Source organism: Macadamia integrifolia, chromosome 5 (genome assembly GCF_013358625.1).
Source record: "Macadamia integrifolia cultivar HAES 741 chromosome 5, SCU_Mint_v3, whole genome shotgun sequence".
NCBI classification, from domain to species: Eukaryota; Viridiplantae; Streptophyta; class Magnoliopsida; order Proteales; family Proteaceae; genus Macadamia; species Macadamia integrifolia.
The window spans coordinates 38,197,326-38,212,753 of record NC_056561.1 but is presented as its reverse complement, the minus strand read 5'-3'; the positions used below and the strand labels follow the sequence as shown (position 1 = coordinate 38,212,753).

Below are 15,428 nucleotides of genomic sequence, written 5' to 3'. Positions count from 1 at the left end.
TGCGGGGCAGAGTACCAACTGTCCACACTGCCTCCTCTACATTCTTGACAGCTCATCTTACCTCATGTATGTTCTTGACAGCTCATCTTTGTCTCAGTAAAGTGTTTGAGTGCCATGTTTCAATCAGGCGATACAATAGATGAAAAGGGCTGTTGATTGGGTATGGTTGATATGCTAGAATTTATCAAGACCAATTAACTGGGTCAGATAATCACAACCATGGATAGAATCTTTCCCAACACAGAAAAACTATTTGGATTGATATCTCTGAAGCCTTGTGTTCCCCTTGGCATCATCAATAAAGATTCTATTTATCAAAAAAAAAAAAATTGGATTGGTAAAAGGCTCTAAGCTCTACAAAACCCAATTCAGGGATGGTCCAGATGGCTTGTACCTGGGGTTTAAACAATTACAAGAAAAGGCCAAACACATTATGACAAACTAGCTTCAATTAAAATGATTTCAAGACAAGATGTGCATATGGAACAAGTAAAATAACATCTTGTATTCATGACATATATTTGGACCACTTTGATAACGTTTTTGTCATTTCTATTTCAAGAAACGACAGAAACACAAATTTCCGTTTTTAGAAATAGAAACGAAATTGAAGATGTTTAATTAGTCATATTTCTGGAAGTCGATAGTAACCAACAAAAGAATGACCACGAGTCATTTCCCAAAACGACGAAACAAGTTCAACTTGAACTTGTTTCACCTGGATCGTTTCTTGAGCCATAAATAGGTAGAAATTTCTATTTCTATTTTTAAAAACAAGTGAAACAAAACAGTTTTATCAAATGCTTTTTGTTCTGCTTCTACCGTTTATGGATACAGAAATAACAGAAACGCATTTCTTGAAATGTTGTCAAACGGACCCTTTGAATAGAATAACCTGAAAACACATCAACCAACTAGTTCCAAGTAACTGATAAACCAGTTACTCTTTCTTACAAACAGTAGTGCACTGCATGAAGTAAAGCCAACAATTGTAATTTATCACCATTACAAAACGAGTTCCAAAACAAGTCTTTAGCAGCCATTTCAGAGCTTTGCCATGAGCCCATTCTGAAGAGGTTTTGCCACTCCATTGTCCTTCAGTTCCAGGTCGCTTACACTGGGTGGGACATCCACTGCTGGAGAGCAATTGAAGAACCCATGTGGCTGCAGCACATACATCATAAGCATCAGAATTGGACCGATAGTACCCATCAGGACAGAACCACATTATATCAAGCAAGTGGTCTCAAAAAACGAGCAACAAATAATATATTCAATGAAAACAAACATATATAATGATAAGGGAGAGGGTTCCTCACAAAGACAATGTGTTTTTTTTTTTTTTTTTTTTTTTTTTTTTTGGGGGGGTGGGGTGTGGGGGGAATCTCCCATGCCACACCAATCACAGTAGGAAATGATTTCGTCAACAGGGGGCATGGGGAAGCATTGCCACACTATCGGTGTAGGGATCATTTTCCCTAATTATAAACTTTTCATTATTATGGTATGGACAACCTTTAAATAGAGATGAATAAATCAGACAGAGAGGATATGAGAGAGCACTAGTTTCCTATTTTTAATTTGAATATTTTTATATGAAAATTTGTAACTCAAGGATCACAGTGTCTCCTATGCCTCAACTTTTGGCATGGTTTGAGCTTCCATGGATCTCAGGTTGGTAATCTCAGTTTAATTTAGGGATACACTTATTATGGTAGTCCTAATCACGTTTAATTTGAAATTCTAATTTTACTTCAGTACTCCTAATTTCTTCTGTTTTAATCACTGATGCAACAAATTCAATGGGGTTGGAAATCCAATACTTTGGACTTCAGAAGAGTTACAACCATAATAGCGGCTGTACATCAATCAGAACAGGAGTTTTAGTCCTATGAAGGATACATGAGGCCTTATTTCCTTTCTATGTAACCGAATGTGCTCAAGTTTTCACCTAGTTTGTGACCATCTGCTTTAACCATGGTGCTGGTCAAGTTTTCATCCAAAAAGACAAATGGAAAATGCAAGTTCATGCAGTAAGTAAATATATTTCATGCTGACATTACCCTAGGTTTAATAGAAGTGACGATTCTGAAAAACATGGTCAAGTAATTTTCAGAATTAGTTTTTCAGAATTAGCCTTACAACATCATAACAGTATAACAGTGCATCAGCTGGCTCAGCAGTGGGCCCTGCAGTATGAAGCAGTAGAACCCACTTTATTGAACGGCTGAGACAGTTCGATTTTCAGGATTAGCCTCACAACATCATAACAATATAACAATGCCATAGGGCTAGCATTCCTCAAGAAGTTTAATATACTACATGCTACTCTTGACTAGAAACAACAGGCAACATACTCTGATTAGAGCTGTCGAGCATAATCAAATCCAAACACACCACCAAATTGAATTTAAGAAATTGTAGGAAAGATTCAGTAAAGTTTTCTGTGTGCATTACCGCAAGCGTAAAGCCAATGCGCTCCACTGGCATGACTGGCCAGTCTTCCAGTCTAGGAATGTGCGTAATTCCAAACACATACCTGAAACAAATTGACAAAATGAACACGTTCTGATCAAATAATTCACTTCTAGTAAATGAAGTCAAAGTAAAAAACAAATGGACTTTAAGGAATACACAACAAATCATCTCGGTGTCAAACTAAAGATTATGCTGTTTAATCTAAAACACAGATGTTACACAATTATATCAGTGTCAAACTAAAGATTATGCTCCATAAGCAATCCTGGTTTAAGGTAGCCAGGACCAACAGGATAGGATTCCATCAAACAACTTTGATGGATGCAGATGAATCTTCTGAGAATCCAGGACAGTTTAGGGTCGGTAACACAAACAAGTATTTTTAAAAACCATTCTAATGCTCTCTGGTCCTGAAGGAGTATGAGACCCTCTCATAAGCAAAGATTTGAGTTCTTTGCAAAGGAGATAAAAGACCTCAAGACTTTGGCTTCTATAGGTTGACTGCTGAGGGATATTCCAGCACTGATATCAAGGATGTCTTAAAAAATTAGGTGCTTCAACTGTCAAAGGAAATTCTAGCACTAATATTGCATGTTTCACAACGAAACCAATGGCTGGTACATTAATGAGGAGAAATGCAAATTATGGTTTCAAATTCCAAATAAAGAATATTTAAAAAATGATAAAAATATGCACAGGGAACAATATGCAAATTTAAGGAAGTGCTCATCATGCATCTCAAATTGGAACTAACCAGAGAACTATATCTGATTCTTCAAGAGACCGGTCTTTCTTGACCCATGTAGCCAATCCCTCACCAGCACGTGGATTTTGATTAGGAAACTCTCCACCAGGATACATTTCATCACGTGCATAAGATGTGACCCAAAGATTATGCTTCAAAAAAGCAGCTCTTCTCAAAAACTTTGCCTCGGCACCAGCTAATGGCAAACAGTTTGAACCAGGTATTAGCTTATAGCCCGTTAACTGGCCGGTCCTGTTTACAGTTCTTGTGTTCCTGATCTGGAATATGAATGGCGTGTACCAGCAATAAGATAATTAAATTCCTGAATCAATAATAATGATAATAATAGTGCCCCGCTATAACCTATTAGTGCTTCCCAAAAAAAAAAAGGACCACCAAACCAAGAAGCATCTATTTCAATTTTTAAAACCTGAAGACATGTCTGGTTGATTCAACCAGTTTGACTACGATTACGTAGCCTCACAGTGTAAACAATGAGAATGCACCTACATACCTGTTCCAATATTTCATTAACAGAGATACAATAAAATTTACGAAGAAAAAAAAAACAACCATTGGAGGAGAAGAAAGCCTGCTTTCTGTCACATGTCAAATTTTAGGCCCCAATTCAATTGCATGGCCCACCTTACATTGCAATTTGCTAATGTTTTTCAACAGTACAAAATTTTTCAAAGAATAGGTGGTTCTTCATTCTTTCTCACTACTTTATTTAGACAAATGAAAGAATCAGATTCAAACTCAAAACTTAAAAAATGAGCATGGAAGATTGGGGCTACTTGTCATTAAAATTTGAGTCCCACCAACCTTGCCATGTGTCAAAATCATGTCCCCTCATCCCAAATGTGATCTTATATTCTATAAGGAAATATAGTAGTAATCATTCACCAGTTATCTCTAACTAAAACTATTAAAATAAATTTTGAGGATCATGAAGTTTCAAAACTTTAAAGCAACTACTATCAAAGATTCAAAAATATATTATGAGGAAAAGCTGTACTTGTGCCCTTCACTTAATGGTAGATACTGCCCTCTATGGCTCTATAGAGTCAGAGTAAAGGGGCAGAACAAGGCCTTGTAAACAGCGATAACCAAATGGAATAAGCTGAATTGAGTTGATTTGGGTTAAGTTTAGCCAATGTCTATAGCATTTACATAACTAAGAAAGATCTGAGTCTACCTTAGGAGTGGAGTGCACATAGAGGCCAAAACTTGAAAAAGCAAAAAGTTAAGACCTGAACAGGTCAGGATTTAGGTTCCAAATAGAGGATAAAGAAAATAAGGTTCAGCAATTACCACCACACACCCCCCACTCCAACCTTTGGTATATTATTGAATAGGTTAAACAAATACCCAACTAAGAAACAAAGTAGAGGACTACTAGAACCACCATACTATGAATGCCTTACAATCCAATGGCGAGCTGACAAAGGATCACAATCACGCATTGCTTGAAGTTCAGATCTGAGCAGTTCTTCTTCAGCATAGAATGCATTGTTGTGAACATTATCTTTTCCTGGTTCTTCGACTTTAACATTCAGCTCAACCACCTATAAACGCTGATATTATCAGAACTGATAAACAGCAACAATGCATCCATATTTACGAATTACAGAAGTTGGTTTAAGAGCTATAACTCTAAGTAAGAAAGTTAAAGAGGAATTGCAGAACACACTGCGTCAAATATTGGAAACAAAACAGCATTGATCAAAAAACATAAAACAGGAAGTTTACTCATGGCATAGGCTGGGTTAAGGCTCTCTATGACAATTTTATCAAAGATTTGTTAGGAGACAAAATAGAATTATGGAAAGCTAATAATTGAGAGAAATATATATACCAGAATTAAAAAATGATTATGCAAAAAAAAAAAAATCCACAAATAGTGACTAGGAAACCATCTTCATTTATAATGAAGAAATATCAGTATTTCCTCAATCATAGTTCCATTTTCAATAATGAAATATCATTTTTTTCTCGAGCACAGTTGAGAACTTGAGAACCATAATCTAATTTGGAAGGCAAAAGGCAAAATGAAACCATCTGGAAAGATTTTTTCCCTTTGGACCAAGGGGATGGAAGAGTTGCACACCAAAAACACATCTAAACACAGCATTCATGAAGTTTACAGGAACTTACCTGATTGAATGGTTCACCGGGCTTACAATCAACAGCCATGTCCATCCGAGCAACAAAGAAGTGTTGATGAACTGGTGCATATAGTCCTGGTGCAATAGTTGTACCATATTTTCTGGAGTCCCCCGGTTGCAGTGCTCCCAAGCTAAGAATACCTGTTAGTTTAACCTCAGCTTCAATCTTCCCATCCTGTAACAGAAACCCATACAAGTATTAGTATAAATTTTAAGGATCATACATGACCCACCACAGTAAAAAAGCTAATCATCATTGAACTAAAAGAAGATAGCAGTGGACTAGTTCAACTGAAGTTCAATATGTCCAAATCCCATTGGATTGGTAATTTGTATTGTGCCTCTTGATAACTCATGTGGTTGCACAGTGACCATATAAAGCCAAGAAGCAATAGGAAAAGTTAGTCTGATACAACACTGAGACTTTATTCAAACCTGCTAAGTAATGCTACAATCATTGACAAGGCAAACAATCCACGAAATCCATTCTCTTCTTTTCCAGCTTATGAGCAGAAACAAACCAATGGAAGTAACATCAATATGTTTAACAGATACAACATCCAGAGCTTTAAATTTGGGGTGGCAAGTGTACCGGCTGGGCCAGTCCACTACAGCAAATAAGTACTTTGTGCAGCCCAGCACCCGGTCTGGTGGGGGAAAAAATAGTTCTGGCCTGGCCCAAAATGCAAACAAGGCCATAAAGGGACAAATTGGCAGGCTAAAAATTACAAAAGAATTATATAAACAATGACTTTTAGCATTTAACTGAAAATGTATTACATGGAGAGAGAATCCTCAACTATGAATCCAGAAGGAAGTTAAGAATAAACTGCATACGTAGATATGTATGAGCAATTATGTTAGAATTAACAAATATTATGCACATAACTACATTAAAATTCCAGGCCAGGCAAGGGCAGATATTGCTATCACCTGCACAGAAGATTGCATCTACTAAGTTCTTAACCATATTCTAGGACAGGCTAAGCCAAAATGTGAAGCCCAGGACCAGCCTGGCCTGATGATACACATTGGGACATCAGACCAAGTAGGCCTAGATCAGATGGGACTGGAAATTGCCAACCTTTTAAGCACAAGATTTTCATCTAGTAATCAATCACTTAAGAGTTTTTTATTGCAATGCTGCTTGAGCAAATCTTTTATCTGTTTGGATATAAGGGCTTCACCTGGCACGCAGTAGGATTTCAAAAAGAGTTACGGTTGAACATAGTCAAAAGAAGGTATTCTTCTTAGAGGATAAAAAATTTAGTACATCATAGCTTCAATTTACATGTTACAGAAACACAATGAGCCCACAAACAATAACAGGAACAGAAAGTAAACACATACCACCACATACTAAACCAAAATAAGGAGACATTCTTAGCCTACCTGATAGAAGTGCCAGAAAAATCCATACTCATAATTAGCAACAGTACATATGAAAGACACGGTCAACCGTCGAGACCGTCGAACTTCTGCCAACCCTGTTCTCCAATCTTGATGTTTCCATAGGATACCATTGTCCTCTTCGTGCAAACAAACACAATTTTCAGTTGTCTCAACACCTCCAGTGAAGTTTGTAAAGTGAGCATCAAAGTATTTGATATAGCCTAAACAATCACATCCCTGAGATCATAAACAATTTTGAGATGAGAATCAGTTTGAAAAAGGATCAGGGCAGTTCCCAACACAAAGGGCCCGTTTGATAACGTTTCAAGAAACGGAGCAAAAAGCGTTTGATAAAATTGTTTCGTTTCACTTATTTTTAGAAATAGAAATAAAAATTTTTACTTATTGCTGTTTCTGGAAACGACTTGTGGCAATTCTTTCACTGGTTACCATCGACTTCTATAAACATGACTTATCAAACACCTTCAATTCCGTTTCTGTTTCTAGAAACGGAAATTTATGTTTCTGCCGTTTCTTGAAACAGAAACGGCAGAAACGTTATCAAACAGGTCCAAACAGTCCAACCAAAACAACATACGAAGTATCAAGAGAGTGTCTAACCTTCTTAAGAGAATGAGCATTTTTTCCTAGGCCATCTTCACCGGCATCAAACGCATTCTTCCTGTAATGTGGCTCATTTGGATCCCCATATGGTACCACCATCTCAACAAAACTCAACCTGTGGGCTACAGACCTTCGACCCCGACTACCATCAAGATATGAAACAGAATAGATGACCAGACCCTCCCTTGGAGTGAAGCCAATACGAAAATTCCACTGAAAACCAGAAAAGGTAGATATGCTTTTTTATTTGAACTGTTAAAACTTCAATACGTAAAAAAAAAAACTAATAAGCTACTAGGACTAGCTAGGACATACCTTCTGCCATTCCACAAAGTAACCATTTACACGAAAGCTTGGACCTTCAGGCTGAAAAATTTGTAGAGGTTTCACATCACTACGGTCCACACCTCCTCGTGTTTCACCAGAAGTATAATTCCTTAATGGGTCAGCTGGAGGTAAAGGCACAAGTTTACGGTCTTCAAACTCAACAACTACCATATTTTGCATATCAACAAGAACATAAATGCCTTCAACTGGACGAGCATAACCATTTTCCATAGGACAGTCACTCTCAGTTCTACAGAAAATAAGAGGTTTAGCAAGCCTGCGGCTAGGAGCATCAGCCTCACTATGATAACCAACACACCTGTAAAAGAGTCAAAGGCCAAAGTGTTAATAGGGGGTCACAACCAAAATTAGCAACATATCCCCGTAAGTTTACATTAAGATATCAAGATGCAGGATGAACTAACCAGGCATCTACCATCACAAGATCCATGTCCTCAATACCCCTCTTCTTCATGGCCTCTCGAAATGGAGGATAATCTTTAACAACAGCTTCACATTCAGCATATTCCACAGCATCCTGAAGAAATGAGAAAAATGATCAAGAAACATCTTCTTGGGCCCAAAAAAATAAAAAATAATAATAATAATAATAAATTCTTGATTTATTTATTCAAGCTGTTGAAAACTAAGTCGATAAATTGCTTGAACACCTGACCTAAAAATACACCCAATAAAATAAATGGTCCTGGTGTTTGACAATCAAGTCATTATACCTCTTCAAAAATAAAATGGAAAAAAAAAAAAAAAAGATTATTTAAACACACCCAAAATACAACTCCGCTCAACACAAACAGTTCTATTCAAAGCTGTACTTGTTACTAGTCCTAAGCTATGCATATCCCAAAATGAAGATAGAATAAAAAGAAAGTAACTGGAATTGCCATACACTTCCATTGACATTCACAGAACCATTCTTTATCATAATTTTTTCCCAAGGTGTAAATCAACCAGGCATATCAGAGACATCAATTCAGACATCACTGAATTAGAATCTAATGGTTTAATCCTTTGGTAAATATGAAATCATCTTCAAAAACTGTTGCACAGTTCAAGATCAGTGTTGTCAAGGCATGTGCAAGGTAACAAGGCAGCCCATGGGGCTCTAGACAATACCAGACTATTTAAGCTTACAAAGTAGTCACCTAGAGTAGGCATCTAGACAATAAACTGGGCATAGTTATTGGCTAGGCACCCACCTGATAAATTTTTTTTTAAACATATGCTTCTTGAACAGGCTTTGGATGCTAAATAAAATAAAATAAGTTGGCTCATGATACACCTATCACTGACTTCATTTAATCAATTTAGCTTGAATTACCTTTCAGGCTACTACCCTAGACCTAACTTCAACATTGGAGACCAAAGATTCAACATTCAGATGGACTGCAATCCTAGCCTTCTATGATGTAGATAAGTCACTTAATGGGCTTATTTTATTGCAAATAAGCCTTGGGTTGGGTTATGTATGTGTTGAGACTTTAATCCCATGGGTTTTCTTTGTAATGAACACTTTAATGGGCCTAAAATATGGGTAGAAAGTAGGAAAACGAGATTTTATTCATTAGCTTAGTTAGAATCCTGTTTTGAGTCTATTTCCTTTGTTCTTTCAATTTGAGTCAGTTTAGGTCTCCCCATTAGTGAATGACCAGTTACTTATCTACTCCATGTTGGAGTTCTAGTCTAGTCATATTTGGAGTCCAACTCCTATTATGTAAGGTCTAATCCTACTTGGAGTCTAACTCCTAGTTAGGTTATGACTGCTAGTCTGCCCTCTTTATATAGAGAAGCTAATGTACTCTAATTGAACAGATTTGAAGAATGATGAATTGAGTTAATGTTTGATAGCCTTAGGGCTGTGAGTGATTCTTCCCCTCCCCCTTCTTTATGCGATTTCTCTCCCTCCCTGGTTGGATTTGTGCAACATCTAATTGTGTGATCCCTTCCTCCCCTTGCTATTCTGATTTCTTCTCTCTTCCCTAAGGCCCTCTCCATCATTCTAAAATCATAATCCCAGCATCTATATTTGTGCATCTACATACTATTTATGTTCTCCGTCCTCTCTTGTTCATATATGCAGGAAACAAGCTGTAAATATGCCCGAAAGTTGAGTCCACAAGAGCCAATTAGTGATCTTAGCAATATTGTCCAAAATGTCGAAGGAAACTAATAAATACCATGGGAGGTTGCACATCTGGAATAACTTGGGATGAAACAACTTTGCCCCTATGATGTCCACCCCTAGTTGCTGCATGTACTTCTGTTAGCTCAACAACCCAGAGGCTTGTCTCATTCGATTGTTTATTGTACACAACAAGTCTCGCACGCCTTGTTGGAAGCTTACTAGGAATTATAGGTCCACCCTTTGTTTTTGGAAGTAATGAAGGCTGGAAAGGAGGAAAGAAATAGGCATCTGCCAATGCAACAACATTTTTATCGGGTTCCAATAAAACCACTTCAATAAACCGCATGCTATCTCTAACCTGCAAAAGGGAAAACAATAGCAACTACTGAGAAATAACAGCAGCATAAAAGAGAAAGTAGCAATATCCCCTTTAGAAACAATCTCATTGTTCATTATTTTATTATCCAATTTCCAAGAAAATAATAATAGCAGAATTAACCTCAGGAGTAGCTCCAGCAGCTCTAACAGTTGCTACTGCCACTGAAATTTCAGCAGCAGACAGAGGGTCCAAAGGATGGCTGGATTGAGCCCTCATCATGACTACCCCTGGACAAGCATAGAGAAGAAATCGAATTAATTAATCAACCAACAGAGACATACACCATCCATTATATGTAAGAAAATGGAGTTTAACAAGATTAAGCAGTTGCAATAAGAAAGCATCCAAGAGAAACATGGTTTCTCACTTTTCCCTTACGTATCACTGTGTGTAATACGCCAAACCTCCACAAAAATATAGTAAATCGCAGGGAAATTAATGGACACACGACATACATGTGATATTGAGAATCTGTATACCCTTTTATCTGCAAATTTAAGAATTTACTCTCCATGACTTCAAGGGTTGATTGCTCTGGATAGTAACGTGTAATCCAATATCCCAAGAGGTATGATCAAGATTGGGTGATCATATAGTGCAGTCAGTGGATAAAGGAATCTGTCCCAATCTAGTCCAGGATCAGCCAGAACCAATCGGGACCCATTCCCCATCCTGAAAACCCTGTCATTTCCACCACACACACATAAAAATGAGCATGCAAACATTAACAGTGACAGATTCAATCCTAATGTGGAAACATTTTACCATCTTTTCTATTATAACGGGAAAACACAGAGTGTTGCTCCCGTCTTAAAAGGCTGAATGCCACTCATATTGCACATAGACATGCATTGTACATGCTAGAATCAGGGCATTTGAGGAGCTAGATTCACCATGCAAAATGTATTCATGACATTAATTTCAACACATGTACACACAGATGGTAATCCACATCAGTAAAAACATGTAGCCAAGAATTAGCAAATCTGTATTCACACAATTTCTAAGAGATACCAAAAGGTTGGGAGGTTGGGAGGTGGGAGGTGGGAGGTGGGAGGTGGGAGGTGGGAGGTGGGAGGCAGAGGAAATTGATCAAATCTAGGTTTTGCAGCATTAAACTGGTACACCAATGAGAAATACCTTTCAATTCAGAAAGACCAACAACAATATTGAATTAGACAGCCTCACCTGATTACTGTAATACAAGTAGACAACCGCAGTCATGATCTAATGGAACAACAATTATACCAAATTCTGCGTATTTTCCCTTATGTGATTCATCACTTATCTTCAACCTTCAACTCTTCTATGGAAGATTATTAAAAAAAAAAAAGAAAAAAGATATAACTACCAGATACTGGTAGTTTTAAACATTCAGAATATATCCAGTATTCAAGTGACAAACAGAACCAATGAAACAAGCCCCCATCTCTATTACCACTGATTTTTCCATCCTGCAGAATCTTTTGAAAATATTTATTAAGAAACTAAAAAAAAATTAATCTAAAGTAGCTGAGTAAAAGAAATGACTAAACATCAACATAACCAGTCAATGTCCTCTGTGACATTATGGTCAGTTGACTCTACCCTTTGATTATGGTCAGTTGACTGCGTCCTTTGGGTCCTCGCAAGACTTGTCTTTGGACTTTGAGAAACCATCAAATGTTCACACTTCAATGAAATAATAAGTTCTACAGGCACCATCAAAGAGTACAAGCCTTCCATGTAAAATCACTTGTTACCGACAAATTCAAAATTTTGTAAAGAGGAGCAACAATTGGTAACTTCCAACTCCCAATTTTTTTCATATTGGAAAAAGGAAAAATGGTTTATTTTAAGAGCTACTTGACAAAAGATTAACCTTAAGATCTAAGCTAACTACATCGACCGGGGTGCACATCCAGGAAACAAAATTACTGCATGAGATCGTTTCCATCTCACAGAATCATAGTTGATCTTGGATGCTTATTTTATTTTATCTGATCCCTCTTCAATCACCAGATCAATACTTATTGGACACAAACCACCACCACCACCCACCCCCCCCCCACACAAAAAAAAAAAAAAAGAAAAAAACACACACACACACACACAAACGCAAAAAGGGGGTAAAAGATCAAGGTTCTGAAGCTTATTCCGGCTTAAATTGCCACCGTAGCACAGAGAAATATGCTAACACGAGCTGTTAGTCGGGAGTTGGGACCATAAGGTGACGAATGGATTTTGGATGAACCTTCAGCAACTTTAATTTTTTATATTCTTGGAAAATTCTCGTTCTCCGTGTTATGTGTTACTATCGGATGCAAACAGAGCGATCTATCCAACATGAGCATGGGAAAGACGAAACTAAAAAAAGGCGAAAATAATGACATGCAAAATGAAAATGCAAGATATTCTAAAACTAGAGGAAAACCTTACTTTATAAAGTCAAGGGTAAAACGAAAAAGAATAGAGATATGATGTGCATCCAATCAAGAGCATGATCAACATCAACTAGATGATACCTTTGGAAGAAGCTGCAGCAGAAGCTTCAGGGATGGAATCAACGGGATGAATCAAAGTCGCCATAGAATCTCTTTGGCTCTGCTGATCATCAATCTGATCACCAGTTGCAACAGTCCATTCCTGAACAACCTCGGCAGAAGATGCAGCAACAGATGGTACCTCTCGTCGCAGGGGACCAGACTTTTTGGTGTTAAGACAGCAAGACGTCGCTTTTTCCGAAGTTGTGGCCATTGTAGAGGGTTTGCAAGCTCACCGAATCCGCCGTAGTAACTTCCAATGCAATCCACTGACATACAGCAAATCTCAGGATACCTTACCCTGTCCACCACCACCACCACCCCCTCCCCCACACCACTCTCACTCTCAGTTACTCTCTCCCTCTCCTTCTCTCTCTCTCTCTCTCTCTCTCTCTGCGTGACTCCACCACTCTCACTCGCTCTCGACAACCTTAAATAATGGATTGAATAAGGGATTGGAAACAGGATCAAAGCAGAAGACGAGGTCTAAACAGAGAAAAAATAGGGTTTACAGAACCGATCAGTCTATATCTACGGACTATATCTTCATGAAAAAGAGGGATATAAGAGTAACATATCGCTTTCAGGGTGGTTTTGGCAAATCCTGTTCGTTTGGCTGATGAATCGGATTTCTTTTTGAAGGGAAAAGAAAGAAGAAAAAAAAAGTTGATTTTCTTGATTTTGTTTGGTATGATGGGAAGATGGGGGGATTTCACTTTCACGTGCAGTTTCCCACTCCCAAGCCTTACTTTTCTGGTATATAAGTAACAGAAGATCCGGTTTTCCCTTATTAAAATCCTTATAGAACAGGGTGCTTATCACTTTATAGTTTATAGTCCTACACAATCAGATAAGAGCTTGTTGATTTACCCTCAATGTTAAATAAATAATAGACAAAGAAAAAAGAAGAAAAGGTGTTGTGGGACTAAGAGTCAATTGTTTAGGGCATGAGGGCATCTACTTTGTCAATTGCCAGCACATAGTTATGCTGTATTGCTGTGGGTGGTGGCCTGTGGGTCCCTTTTCTATTTTTTTAGTGATGGTGGCTGTTCAATAGCCTTCACCAACTTTTCAGGATAAAAAATGGAAAAATTATATGATTATCCACTTAAACTTTTAATTTATAAAAATATTTAAAATTAAATTTAAGGTTATAAAATTACATTATCTTGATTCTCTTTCATCTTCTATATACAATAAGGTTTTTTTGTTATCTAAAACTTTGAGTGAGTAGTTTTGTAAGCCTAGATCTGATTTTGGGTTTTTTTTTTTGCTAACTACTGGTATAGTCCAGTGGGCAAGTAATGAAGAGCACTAAACACCCCCGTATGAGTAACCCAAGGTATGCCTAGTGAAAGTCGAACTTAGGACTTCTAAGTTTACGACTCGTACCAAGTTTGTTGATCACCAACAGTGCTACCCCCTTGAAGCAGTATTTTTGTTAAGAAATATTGAGTGAGTAGTTTTATAGGCCTAAATCTGATTTTATTATTTTTGTTAACTAAAACTTTAGGTGGATAGTTTTGTCAAAGGAAACTCAAAAGTGGTTAATCATGTAATTTCTCATAAAAAATGAGAAGTGTTTCTTGTGGGACCTGATGAGAGCGCATGAGGAAACATCCACAAATTTATTATTTTTCATTTCATGGGGACGCAGCCAATAATTTTGCCCCCATGTGTCTGATACAGGTACCACTCTCCCACATAAAAATAAAAAGGAAAAAAGTTCCCCAAGCAACGAGAATTTTACTACATGGTATTAGTATCATCGATCACCGTCATGGTTTTAGATATCAGTCGTATGTATTGTTATCAATCAACACAAATACTGATCCGAATAAATTATTAACACGGCATGAAATTCGAGAAACACCATGTCCAAAGGGTATGGTATCGGTATCTTTGAAGTCAAAATTGTCCAACTAATATTGTTGATCATAGTATGGATTCCAATACTAGTATTGCTGATATCGAACATAAAATGACACCTAAAACCACGATTATTGTCGATACTGATATGAATCAATTGTATTGAGCTTGAATAGATAATTTATCCCTTAAAATACTAATATGAGACTTTTTGGACCATTTTCACATTGATATGGTATCAATCAAATATTGATATAAAAAATACGATCAATCCAATCCTGAATCCTGATACCTAAACTCATGTATGCAGTCTCAATTACACATGATTTTATTTTAAGCCTGAATTCTCCACTACACTAGAGTGGGGATGAATATGCATGCCAAAACAATAGCGTTGTAAAAAATGTACCATTTAAATTAGCCGACATAAGTCAGAATTTCAGAGCATCAAGGAATATCAATTTGGACCCCACATCTCATTATGTAATGTAAAGCTAACGTCTTTGATGATAAACCTTTTTTTTTTTTTCATTATTTTTTCTTTTCTCTTCTAACCATGTGGCCCTACAAGATATTGTTCCCCCACACCGATATTGGTGTGGGAACCTTCTCCGGAAAAAGTAAAATAACAAAAAAAGTAGACTTTGGTGAAATTAACTACTGGAGGAATGTTTTCCTATGAACATATCAGGTCTTTGAAAATAACGTGTAATGGTTGATTGGTCTTTGTAAACTTCAGTGAAATAATTAGTTGAGGACTAATGTTTTCCCTATTAGCATA

General features: G+C 37.2%; 1 protein-coding gene and 1 pseudogene across 1 annotated transcript; both read right to left on the bottom strand.

The window, feature by feature from the left end:
• The window catches only part of LOC122078061, a 44,823-nt pseudogene extending 43,780 nt beyond the window's left edge, over positions 1-1,043 (bottom strand).
• Positions 866-13,364, bottom strand: LOC122079669 (copper methylamine oxidase). Its single transcript, XM_042646332.1, has 12 exons — positions 12,761-13,364; positions 10,377-10,483; positions 9,930-10,235; positions 8,160-8,272; positions 7,723-8,053; positions 7,405-7,620; positions 6,784-7,020; positions 5,381-5,566; positions 4,651-4,791; positions 3,233-3,501; positions 2,458-2,539; positions 866-1,164 (listed from the first exon to the last, which is right to left on the bottom strand). Exons 1-12 carry the CDS (start codon positions 12,990-12,992, stop codon positions 1,045-1,047), a joined length of 2,340 nt encoding a protein of 779 aa, XP_042502266.1. The 5' UTR covers positions 12,993-13,364; the 3' UTR covers positions 866-1,044.
• Positions 13,365-15,428: the final 2,064 nt, after the last annotated feature.